The 13,379-nt window shown below is 39.5% G+C and overlaps 1 protein-coding gene across 5 annotated transcripts in view; it reads left to right on the forward strand.

The window, feature by feature from the left end:
- Positions 1-13,379, forward strand: part of UBE3C (ubiquitin protein ligase E3C) — a 131,311-nt gene that overhangs the window by 34,169 nt on the left and 83,763 nt on the right. For 4 of the 5 annotated variants that reach the window (XM_004046552.5, XM_063708882.1, XM_055347404.2 and 1 more), the window contains 5 exons: positions 2,201-2,316; positions 5,979-6,136; positions 8,794-8,947; positions 9,384-9,604; positions 11,152-11,303. In XM_004046552.5, the coding sequence (XP_004046600.2) occupies positions 2,201-2,316; positions 5,979-6,136; positions 8,794-8,947; positions 9,384-9,604; positions 11,152-11,303 (801 nt within the window). Of the gene's footprint in view, positions 1-1,389; positions 1,540-2,200; positions 2,317-5,978; positions 6,137-8,793; positions 8,948-9,383; positions 9,605-11,151; positions 11,304-13,379 lie in introns of those variants that run through there. The other variant, XM_055347405.2, reaches the window with a different exon arrangement.

Raw genomic sequence — 13,379 nt, forward strand, 5'->3', positions numbered from 1 at the left:
CAAAGCAAAATATAAATTAGCTGGCTGCGGTAGCTTGCTGCTGTAGTCCAGCTACTTAGGAGGCTGAGGCAGGAGGATCGTTTGAGCCCAGGTATTCAAGGCTGCAGTGAGCTATGATCCTGTGACTGCACTCCAGCCTGGGCGGTTGAATGTTGATTCAGTTCTCAAGCATAGATGCGATAGCAATAAATTAATCTTAACGTAGGGGAAAATGTCCCCTGCCCCAGTCTTCACATTGTTTGCCTTCTACTCTAGGAGTAAGCATAATGCCACTTTTGATAGGTTTTCAAAGTTATTCTATGCAAAAATCAACATATATGGCTATTTCTTCCTCACCTCCTTTTTAAAAAATTTTTCTTATGACTTTAAGTCAAATATGGTACTAAGATTATATTTTATGTATAGTTTAATTCTGGAATTAATTGCCTCACTTTTTAATTGCTTAATTTTCTTTGAATCTTTTGATAAAGTCTTCTTCCAACAGTCCTATTATATAATGTATAGTTATTTTACATCTTATTTGTTAACTGATAATAGAAATTTTAGGACGAACTACATGTCAGATGGTGAAGGGAGTATTCATACCTTATTCATTCCTGAGAAAATGTGGGCAAGGTGGCTCCAAACACCTCAAGAGAAAGCCTGTGTGTAGGCAAATTAACTAATATTCGGAGTAGTTCAGAAGTATTTCGTCCCAGTTTAAGACATGCGCTAATTTATTATGCAGAGTGCTTTTGTGTTGGTAATTTCATTGCTTAATAACGTTTTATGGCAAAGAAATGTTAATGTCGAAGAAACTACTTAAAAATATAGGCAAAGACAAGGCTATGTGGCGTATTTATAACTAGCTACACTTAAGAGGCTATCTTTGCCGAGGGTGGTGGCTCACGTGTATAATCCCAGTGCTTTGGGAGGCTGAGGTTGGTGGATCACTTGAGGCCAGGAGTTCGAGACCAACCTGGCCAACATGGCAAACCCCGCCCCTACTAAAAATATAAAAATTAGCTGGGCGTGGTGGCAGGCACCCGTAATCCGAGCTACTTGGGAGGCTAAGGCATGAGACTCGCTTGAACCTAGGAGAAGTTGCAGTGGGCCAAGATTGCATTACTGCTCTCCAGCCTGGGTGACAGAGTGAGACTCTGTCTCAAAAGAAAAAACAGAGGCTATCTTTTCATTCTAGATGATTCTAAATGGGGCTTATGAAAGGAAAAAATAAAATACCAGTCTATTTCACAAGCATATAGTAGAGAAAGTGGAAGAGATTCCTTGTTAAGTATTGTGTTTTCAAAGTAATAGGGCAGCTTCGTACATACTATCTGGTCAGGCCTCTTGATTGCAAGCAACGGAAATCTGCATCTGCCTTTAATGAACTCACTGACTATCCTTTTATCCAGGAGAATGGGAAGTTCTGGCCAGCCTGGTGAGTGGGACCATAGGATTGCCTTCCCTATCAAAAAAATGATGGAGTTAGGGAAGGGAAGTATCCAAAAGGAACAGTTGCTAGAGACACACAGGCACACACATCCGCAGAGGAAAAAGGTGAAAAGAAACAGATATCCTGTGTAACTTGAAATTAATATCGTATTTCTCATATATTTTTATTACAGATTTCTGATTTTTGCAAGTGAACTATTTTTGTTTCAGATTGACATGAGCTTTAAGTGTACTTTGTTTTAGTTACTAATTTAGTAATTTAATACTGATGTATTATTTTAAGATTGAAAATGCAAATACTTTTGTTTTTTTGGAGACAGGGTCTCTCACTCTCTCGCCCAGGCAGTGCAGTGGCTTGATGTTGCCTCACTGCAACCTCCACCCACACCCCGCAAGTTCAAGTGATCCTCCCATCTCAGCCTCCCGAATAGCTGCGACTACCGACATGTGCCACCATGCTCGGCTAATTTTTGTTTTTTTTTTGTAGAGACAGGGTTTCACCATGTTGGCCAGGCTGGTCTTGAACTGGACCTCAGGTGATCTGCCTGCCTCAGCCTCCCAAAGTTACAGACGTGAGCCACCGCGCCTGGCTGGAAAATGCACATACCTCTAAATAAAACCGACTTAGAATATTTGCTTCTTACCATCTTTTGATTAGGTTTGATTAAATGTGCATTGCCACTAAAGGAAATTTGGGCTATTATGTAAATTAGCAAACTATTAAATTTTCATTGAGAGTTGTATATTTTATGTTTTGCTGTTTCAGATATGGCTGTATCAGAACTTAATTAAACACAGCTCTCTGTTTGTCAAGCAGTTGGATGGATCTGAGAGACTTACATGCTTATTTCAGATAAAAAGATTGATGAGCCTCTGTTGCAGGTAAAATTCTATTGTAAGTCAGTAACGTATATAACGTATTGATCACCTTGTCTGGGGGAACACCTTTTGACTTTTATTTTCAGAGACAGTGGCTTTTCCATACTTTTTTTTTTTTTTTTTTTGAGGTCATGGACTTCTGTATATATTACAATTTTTACTGTAGGTGATTCAGGCCAGCATGAGGTATAAATGAAGACACATATTCAGTATCTTTCAGATGACTTTTTCTTTCACGGATGCCCTCAAATTATCTTGTGAATGTTGGCCATCCTGGTTACTGGAGAATGGAAGGCCAGCCAAAAGAGGACTCCTGATGTGTCAGAATGATTCCATTCCATAGGGGTCTCCACCAAAATGCAGTTTGAAAGCCCCATCTTTAGAATACACCTTTCATCAGGCTTTTTATTACTTATGTAGGAACTCAGCATAAGCCACTGCCGTGACTTTCTTGCATTCAGTGTCCGAAAGAACACGTGTAAGTGATGTGAGTTACATTACCTGAATATAACACCTTTACCAGCTTTTAATAAATTGCTTATATCTCAACTGTAGTAAAATTTTCAAATGATCCTGAGCCTTCAATATAATTTCAGTTAATTTTCTGGACACTGTCTGTAATATTTGTTTAGGATTACTGTCAGAACTAGTCTTTATTAACTGATTTTTCCAAAATACTTAGCTGGACCAAAGGTAGGAATAAAGAACCTATTAGAAGAGAGAACCAAGAGGATCCTAGATGCCAGTAATTCATATTTTTTCTAACTTATTTCTTTAATAAACTTTTAGTTTGAAAAACACATTGTATACATTCTTTCTGTGAAGCAGGAGTTTGCAAACTTTTTATGTAAATGGCGAGATAGCAAGTATTTTAGGGTTTGTGATCCACATGTGGTCTCTATTATGTATTTTTCTTGCCTTTTGCTTACAACTCTTTAAAAATAAAGGAATCATGCTTCACTCAACAGCCGTACAAAAAACAGCCCTAGGGCTGGTTTGGCCTGTGGGTTGTAGTTTGCAAAACACCTTTAACGTAACTTTTGAATGTATTTGTATAAGCAAATAATTTTGATACATGATATATGTAAATATAATTATTCTTTTCCCAACTTTTATTTTTAAAAATTTCTAATACCAGAAACACCTGAAGCCCAGGAGTTCGAGGCTGCAGTGAGCTGTGATTGTGCTACTGAACTCCAGTTTGGGCAGCAGAGCAAGACCGTGTTTCTTTTTTTATTATTTATTTATTTTTATTTTTGAGATAAGAGTCTTGCTCTGTCACCCAGGCTGGAATGCAGTGGCGTGATCTCGGCTCACTGCAACCACTGCCTCCTGGGTTCAAGCAGTTCTCCTGCCTCAGCCTCTCAAGTAGCTGGGACCACAAGCACGTGCCACCATGCCCAGCTAATTTTTGTATTTTTAGTAGAGATGGGGTTTTGCCATGTTGGCCAGGCTGGTCTCAAACTCCTGACCTCAGGTCATCCGCCTGCCTTGTCCTCCCAAAGTGCTGGGATTACAGGCGTGAGCCACCGTGCCCAGCCAAACCCATGTTTCTTTAACAATAACAAAACACTCCTCCTCATCTTTCCTCTTTAATCTCAGTAAGGTCTCATGTATTTTTTAAAATACAGTGTGTGACAGATGACTTTTAGTGGTCTGCTTACAGGTAGAGAGCACCCTGTAAGCAGCCCGTTTTTCTTGGCTTGGCCTCATTTGTATTTGGAGAGATCTTTGTTTTCTGTGAGGTCACAAAGGCTTAAGTGCTCTCTCTGCCCCAGGCCTGGGGCTGTTTTCTCTAAGGAGCACTGATTCTTTTTGATGAGAAATGGAATTTTAACAAAATGTAAATGTTAGAAATTGTACTTCAAGTGTATGTTAGTAAGTCGACAGTCTTATCTGCCACGTGTCAGAACATTGAATTTTTCTTTTTCTGTAAATGTGGCCTTCCAGAACCACCTGCAGCTCCTTTTATGACTAATCACATACATATTTTTTAATGCCGTTGAACATTTCTGAAGTCATGGAATCGCTGGGTCACATAGTAGTTATATATTTCACTTTAGAAGAAACTACCAAACTTAGGACAGCAGCATATGAGAGGCGCAGTTCCTCCGTATCCTGAACCCTTGGTATTGACATCTGTCAAAACCCAGCCATTCTGATGGGTGTGTAGTTGTATTTTATTGTGATTGGAATTTGTATTTCCTGGATTACTAATGATGACGGGTGTTTCTCAGGAGCATACTGGTCACTCACGTGGCTCTTTTTCAAGAGTCTGTTCAAATCTTTTACTTCATTTTTTAAGGTGGGTTGTCTCTTGACAATATGGATGTCCTTTTCCCGTCCAAGGCTGTCCCGATAAACGTGGAGCTACATCCTATGTTGTCTCTCACACGAGGCACCGTTCCAGCACTTCTCTCTGTTGCATTATCAGGTTTACCTCTCACATGGGATCATCAGCACACATGCTGCTGACTTTTCCAGGTTGACAAGAGGCTCTCCCACCGCCCGCCGCTGCCCTTTGTGTCCCAGCGGCTTGTTATATGTAGCCCCACTCCTCCTGCACTCGTACACCCCTCGCGAGACACCAGTGCGGTGCTGAGGGGAAAGTTGTGAAAAGGGCAAAGACAAAACAAGGTCTTGCTGGGTGTCCTGCCCAGCCTGCCCGCTGGGTCCTCACCCCCTGTCTCTCCTGGGCTTTGCAGCTGTTGAGACAGAAGGCAGCCTGCAGTAAGCGGATGAGCCGTGTAGACACACCCCACCCAGAACCCTGCACGTTATTCCCCTCCTGGCAGGGCAGAAGGCTTTTGTCACATAGAGAAGTTAGTTTCAGTGAGGCATTGAAACAGCCTCCTGGGTCCCTCATTAAAGGTGATGTGTGATCAGATGGATTCTGTTTTTTTTTTTTTTTTTTTTTTTTAAAAAAAGGAAAAACAGCTGTAAAATACCTTTTGAAGACAACAGGAGAAATCTGAAAATAAGTTCGGTGTTAGACAAAGTTTTTGATAGAAAAAAGGATTGGGGTTGGCGGAAAGAGGGAGGAGTGAACTAGAGACAGCCAAGAAGAAACTTTTGGGAGTGGGAGATGTGCTCTGTGTCTTGATTGGTGCGGCCTGCCCGACTGCTTGTGCTGCCCTCTCTAAACGGATAGTTAACCTGCAGTTCTTCTCATAGTAAGAAGGGAAGCCTCAGTCAAAATGAGAGTTGACTTAGGACCAGAAATATATCATTGTTCTATTTGGGGGATATTGCAGGCGTGGAAAGTCTCAAAAGCATCTTTAAGGAGATGATATGCACTGTTAAAGAGATTCGTATCTGAGTTTAATTAAATGCAGCTTCTTGGTACAATTCATGGATTGTAATACTTCTTACAGTGTTTTGTAATCTTTAATTTTTCGTGTTCATTTCTCCACTGTCCATTTTTCTTGTCTGTGAACTTAGTGCCAGCATACCGTTTGGCACATAACGAGAATTCTTTTAAAAACTGTCTGAATGACTGAATGTTAGTTGGATGATTTCCCTGTCTATCTGTAAGATGTCCCTATTTTCAGAGATAATCTTGTACTGGAATAGTTTCTTAACCATTGTCACCGAGAGTAACTTGGGGAAACTGGTGACATTTTGCCATCCTGTAAGTGTGTGAATACTTTTTTTCATTTTTACAGGTTGCTGCAAAACTGTAATGATGACAGTTTGAATGTTGCACTTCCAATGAGAATGCTTGAAGTATTTTCGTCTGAGAATACTTACTTGCCTGTTTTACAAGATGCTAGCTATGTGGTGTCAGTGATTGAACAAATTTTGCACTACATGATTCACAATGGTAAGTAGTAGGCAGGGTCAGAACTGTGGCTCAGCATCCCGATGGGGAGTGAGCAGAGGCCAGCCTGCTGCTGTGAGCCTGTGCCCTCAGTCTCAATGTCAGAGCGGTACTGGTGTCCCAGACGCCTTGTGCTCCATCCACAGGTGCCCACCAGAGTCCCAGATTCCAAAATCTGTCCTTGGCTCCACCCACTCTGAAAATTCAGAAACATGCTACTCTCTTTGCCTTTTTCTTTTGCTTGGAAATGGACAAAATTGACATATGCTTTCATCAGTTGTCCCGTCATCCAAGATTGGTGTCTGCAGTGCAGCTGCCGGTCCTTCACCTGAGCAGGAAGGGCTCTTACCACCTCCTGGTCATTCTGAGTGAATGGGAAAGGTAATGCCACCAATGTATGAGTTGAACATCACTCCAAGAGCCTTATGAAAAAGTAAATTTTGTTAAATGATTTTTCTTCCAAGAGTGAGGTCCTTTCACATTAGTTCAGTAGAAGAGAATAGGATATTTAGTTTGAATTTTCTAACTCAGTGCTAAAGTTTTAATACATTGATAATGCTCCTAAAATGACTGCATTGTAGAAGCTATAATGAACTGTATCTGAAACCCTTGAGGACACATTAGTGACACTTTCTGGAGAAAAAGTATGAAATAAACATGATTTTTAAAGCTTTTATGAAGTGAGCAGTATAAATCCTAACACAAAAAAACCTTCGGTCCCGACATCCTCATAGGTAGAAACCCAAGCACTTCAGGACTCCTGGGCTCGAGAAATATTTGTCAGCATTAAAAATGTGTGTGAGACTAGTTGTGAAGGGAGGTCTGGAGAGCCGTGGCTGCAGACAGAATTATAAGCAACTGTGCTTTCCTTCACTTGGAGTCATAGTCTGGGTTACATCTAACGGACTTGAAATCTGGACCACTTGGTCCTCTGTCAAAACTACAGAAATTAAATGCATATTCATTTCAACCTTGCTGCTTGGCGTATTACTATTTTTTAGACTCCTTAGTTTGTTGAAAACTTAGGGAAACAGTATTCCGAGTTAATTAAAAGTAAACTGAAAGTTGTGGAATTTGATCTTTTTAAAAACTAATAATTAAAAGTGGTTCATTGCGTGAGTTGACATATATACTGTTTTAAGACTAAGCGTTTGAGAATTTGTATTTGTTTTCTAAAATTGTAAGGAAGATATTTAAGAAATATGCATTATTTGAAATGTGTCCCAATATAAGAAATGCTTAAAAATCTTACACAGAAACTGCCGCTTCTAGCATCTTCTGTGGTACAGCAGTTGTTTACTTTCTAACAGTCTATAAAATTTTAGCCTTTTTAAATTATAGTATTATCATTATTTGTATTGTTATTGCACATTATATGCCATGAAGCTTTTTAACATTTGCAACAGAACCTTTGTCATGTTGTCAGTCTAATCAGTAAGTACATTGTTAGTTATGTTAGTCACTTTTTTAAAAAAGTCTCTATTTTTAAAAATTCTTGATGTATTTTTATCTTTTTAGTTTCATAGCAAAAGAGCTTTCAAGCTTTCATATGAGTTTCACTAGTTATCAGTATACACTAGGTTAGACTTGGGGTAGTTACAAAGTAGGTCTAATGATAAAGTACTGAGTATGCATTGTTTGGTGATCTTCACTCAAATACGAAGCTGTGTAGGACTGTTTCAAAAACTAGCCCATGCAGATGGATTGTTTTTAATGTGCTACCAAATACGCTTGTATATGATGAGATACTCAAAAATTGCACCTGAACGTTCTTATTCTATAAAAATGGAGTAAATGATTCTGAAAGAATATATGATTCGGATCATTCTTGATACCCAGAGTTATGTTCACTGCCCCCCACCCAAAGTTCCTATCAAAAGCGTAGGCTGAATGTTTTAAGAGGTTCTGAAAGTTGTTTCAGTTTACGTATAAGCTGCCTTTAAACAGTTAACTTCTTCAGTTCCCAGATTGTGGTCTCCAAATACATCATCTCCTCTAAAAGGAGCTTAAGAGTTTCTGGAGAAAAGGCTGATTGCAGGGCGGGATGCAGGGCTGCCAGTGACCCTGGGGCTCAGGAGTCTCCTAAAGCCCACCCCGGGGCCCCAGGTGGAGCAGCATGAGGTCAGGACTACAGTGGAATGAAACCTACCAATATGTTCAATTCTATGAGTTCAACACAGTGTTTAAAAAATGCACAAATCAGAGACAAATTATAAGATCACAATATGTGGTCCTTATTGAGCTCCTTCCTGATGCAAGCAAACTAGTTAAATAGAATTTCTAACATGAGACAGTTGGAGACTTGAACACTGACTAGATATTTGTGATGTTAAGGAACTACTCTTCATTTATTTTAGCTGTGATGATGTTTTTAAAAATAGTCTCTTAATGATACACTAAAATAATTATATCTTAGACTTCCTTCCAAATGAGTGGTATACAGGTGAAATGAGATTGGCTGTAGTTGACAGTTGTTGGTACATGAGGTTTATATACCGTTCAGCTGCCTATATATTTGTTTAGTTTTCCTTGCTAGCGTGTTAAAGAACTAACTTAAGTTTGGACCTGTAGAGATTGTAAAAAGCATTTAAAAATTGGCAAGTTTTTTCCCTTATTACAGGAAAAGGCACTAAATTTTAAATATGTATTTTTCCTTTTAGGGTATTATAGGTCTCTCTATTTGTTGATTAACAGCAAGCTTCCATCAAGTATTGAATATTCTGATTTATCTCGAGTTCCTATAGCAAAAATTTTGCTAGAGAATGTTCTAAAACCATTGCACTTTACTTACAACTCCTGTCCGGAAGGTGCGAGGTGAGACTGGAATGGATTTATTGATTTTGTCCTTTCACAAGGTCTATATCTGATGGTAACTTTTACATAGGATGTGATTTTAAATATAGACTTGAAAGTCAGATTTTTACTTTATTAGTGTTGACTTAGTTTATAGGAAAGTGTACTTTTTCTTTCTGGCCTGTAGCCTAATACAAATTTGTGATTCTGATAACATGGTTATTTTCATGCTTTTCTAAGTAACTGTCAAAAATTAACGAAAACATGGTAGTTATCTTAATAGAGAAGACATTAAGTTTACTTTAGGTTGATCTAGTTGATATTAAAATGGTTAACTTGGCTAATTTAGAAGAGTAGATTATCCTTTTAGAAGGATATTTTGAAAGGTGATTTTAATCAGTGATTGGATGGACAGTATAATTTAATTTTATAAAAAGCTTCTGTTTATCTTTTTCAGGCAACAAGTTTTTACAGCCTTCACAGAGGAGTTTCTGGCAGCGCCTTTTACAGATCAGATTTTTCATTTCATCATTCCGGCGCTTGCAGATGCGCAGACCGTTTTCCCTTACGAGCCCTTTCTGAATGCACTGTTGTTAATAGAGAGTAGATGTTCAAGAAAGAGTGGTGGAGCACCCTGGCTTTTCTATTTCGTTTTAACTGTTGGCGAAAATTATTTGGGTATGAAATACAAGATGTTTTTTACCTGAACACACATATGGGTAGCATTGGCAGATGAGTCAAGAGAAGGCCATGCAGTGGCAGGTGTTATGGAAAGGTGGGCCTCTCCTGGAAGAGTGTATTTGCTGGAGGGATGTGGTCTGGGCAGTGTGTTCCTGGGGACAGTTTCCAGATACAGTGGAAAAGATTGATGTATATATGTGTCTTATGAGGCCACACAGATTATTTTAATAGAGTTAACAGAGTTAAATGGGAAAGCTCTTCTGTGAGTCAGGCCTGTTTCCCTCCCTCTGCTAAACTTCCAGTGTGCCTCTTCTAGAATAACATCTTCCTGTAGTATGTTTGAAAACATACATACATACATGCATGAATTATTCATGAAAGAAATATAGGAAAATGTGAAAACCAAACTTTTGGGGGTTGGGTGTGGGGGGGTAGATAGAGTCTCGCTCTGTCACTAGGCTGGAGTGCAGTGGCTCCATCTCAGCTCACTGCAACCTCCGCCTCCCGGGTTCAAGTGATTCTCCTGCCTCAGCCTCCTGAATAGCTGGGACTACAGGTGCACGCCACCACACCCAGCTAATTTTTGTATTTTTAGTAGAGACGGGGTTTCACTATGTTGGCCAGGATGGTCTCAATCTCTTGACCTCGTGATCCACCCGCCTCGGCTTCCCACAGTGCTGGGGATTACAGGCTTGAGCCCCTGTGCCCAGCCCAAACTGTTTTTCTTACTCTCTCACTCAACACTGAAAAATTCTGTGAGCAGAAATGTGGGGTTTTTTTTTCCCATACACCAAGCAATTCTCCAGTGGACACCAACTAGGTATTCTACAATTCAGTTCAATTCTGATGCCGTCCACCCGGAGATAATGTCAGATCCCATCATCTGAGGGCTTAGTCCTGCAAGACTACACCCACTTCAGAGGCCGATTACAAGTAGTAGGTTGTCACCTATACTTCTGACCAACCTGCAAAAATGGGGGTTCCTCAGCCCCTCCTTGGGATTGGTAATTGACTAAGACAGTTCACAGAACTCGGAAAGTCGAGGTGTGCGGGAATGGGGAGCTTCCATGCCTTCTCCAGGCACGCCACACTCTCGGCACCTCCCTGTGTTGAGCTCATTGTGTCTTCCTGTTGAGTTTTATGGTGCTTCTTCTCCAGTGTCCCTCCCCACAGACAGCCCCTTGGAAGTTGGTGCGTGGGGCTGAAAGTTCCATCCCTCTGATCACTTGGTTTTTCTGGTGAAAAGCCCCATTCTGAGTCCCCTAGATGGCCTCACCATAAGTCACCTCAAGTATGATCACAAAGGGCTGGCTATGAATAACAAGAGACTCTTATCTTTCAAGAAATTCCAAGAGTTGTAGGTGCTTTCTGACATGAACGGGGACAAAATCTAAATATGTTTCCTATTATAACACAGTTAGAATTTTTAAAATAAGATCTGGTCAGAAATGCCTCTCTGCGTGTGAGGAAAAATGGCGTCTTCGTTCTCCATTTTAAAAAATAATTTTTAACTAAAATACGTTTTAACTAATTGTTTTGCAAAGGGGCCCTCTCTGAGGAAGGGCTGCTGGTGTATTTGCGGGTGCTGCAGACCTTCCTCTCTCAGTTACCAGTCTCTCCTGCCAGCGCGAGCTGTCACGACTCAGCCAGTGACTCTGAGGAGGAGAGTGAAGAAGCCGACAAGCCCTCAAGCCCGGTAAGCCCCGTGCCTTGCATCTGGGGGGCTGCGATGCAGGCAGCCCCGTCGGATCTTCTAGCTTTCTGTCCACCCGTAGTTTCAGTTACACAAGTCAGACCCTCAGGCAGCCTTTGCAGAGAAACCCTGTCAGCCCCACTACCACAGTTTCTAGTGATGGGAAAGTCTCTCCCACCGCATTGTTAGCACGTTCATGGAAGTGTAAATGGAGACACATAGCTTTGTGTTTGGTTTTTTAGGCAAAATAGGATCATACTGTATGTTAACTTAGTTATTAGGAAATATTTTCTGGAAGTGAAATTGTTGGGTCAAAAAGATCCTTTTTACCCTATCCTGTGAACACCGGGTAGTGTCTTCCATTAATTCCTGCTGATTTTATAGAGGATAAATGTTATTTACTTAAAAATTACTTTCAAGTTCTTATCTCTTTTCTTCCTTACTATTGAGTTTACAGTATATTTTCAGGGAATAAAAAACTTTAAAATTATATATACATGCATACATAATTTGTGTTTTACTTAAAGAATTTAACCGCCAATGACTTTTTTTGGTCTTAAGCAATTGAAATGGCTTGAGGTATGGCTATCGTAAGTTGTTATTTTTTCATTAAGGAGTTTTATATTGATTACTACTAAGTGTAATCACAGAATATACTTGAGAGGGTCTCAGGGCTTCCAGGTGAAGTAAATTTTTAGAATATTGTGAAGTGGGTGTGTCAGTGCAGTGCTGCACCTTCCTGGACAAAGAGCTTCACTAGTATCGAATGAAAGAGATCACAGCAATAAGAAAAGGATCGATAAGTTAGCTCAGGGCTTGATTTTTTTGAAAAATAAGAGAAGACAAAGAAAGGAACAGAAGATATTCACTGCCAGGGCTCATGGCTGAGGGGTGGGCTGATTACAAAGGAGTGAAGCCGTTTTTCTAGCGGATAGTGGATGCTGGAACTGTTGCATCTGTCCAAACTCTACACCAACAAGTATTCAGTTTTTTGTATGTTTATAAAAAAGAGTGGGTTCTGTAGATGGAATGTAGATAAATTTTTGTTTTTGGAAGAAAGTTATTAAATAGTTACCTCCCATAGAATTTGTGAAATTAAACCCTTATTTATACGCAGTGTATTTTGTATTCATGTGAAGATGAGGCTGTGGGCTTTCTCAGCGAGAGAGAGGACAGGTTTTTCCTCGCTGTGGGTGTGCAAACACGATGAAAGCAGAACATGCGGACCCATGAACCAGGAAATCACCTGCAGGCTCTCGCTCGTGCTCACACTTTGAACATTTAAGAAGTGGGATCAGTTTCTTGATTTTTTAAAATTATTTACAACCGTAGAAAATATTATTCTATATTCTTTTTTAATGCATAAGGGTTTCAAAGTCTGTGTATTATTTAACTTTATACTTTAATTTCCTTTTTTTGTTTATTCTCTTCATTCTTCCTTTGTCTTGGGTATTGTCCACATTTGGGCTGAGAACTAAAGACCCCATTTTGAGCCAGGCACTCATAGGTTTCACTCCAAGTCATTCTTTCTCTGCCATGTCTCTTACCTGTATGTTTCTGTGTTGCCTTTTCTTTCCCGTGGCACTTAATTATATAAAACCTAATGTGATTGTATGAGATTTTTCCAAGGGCAAAGTTCACCCTTGATAAGCTCTTTTGCCTTTAGGTTTCTGTATAATCTGTTCACTTATAGCTTATGTACAGTTTATTTTAAAATTGTACACTACAAAAATAGTGCTAGGATTCCTTTCTCATTCTGACATACTTTTGTTAGTCTTAATGTTAAAGATTCAGGTTTGACAGATGAATTTACTGCTTTTATCTATAAAGCAGTGTTTTGTTTGATAAGTTATTATAAATTACATAAATTGTATTCATCCAAGTTTCCAGACAATACAGTCAGCAATACCCAATGTTATATATATTCACATTCATATATATATATTCATATATACACATACATATGAAAAAAGTATGTATCTTTGGTTACTGCCCCAAATGAGTAAATTAGATAGATTGGCTTGGGTTATATTCAGTGAATCAAATCTTCTGGAGAGATTAAGGTATAAAATAGATTTG

Source organism: Gorilla gorilla, chromosome 6 (genome assembly GCF_029281585.2).
Source record: "Gorilla gorilla gorilla isolate KB3781 chromosome 6, NHGRI_mGorGor1-v2.1_pri, whole genome shotgun sequence".
NCBI lineage: Eukaryota > Metazoa > Chordata > Mammalia > Primates > Hominidae > Gorilla > Gorilla gorilla.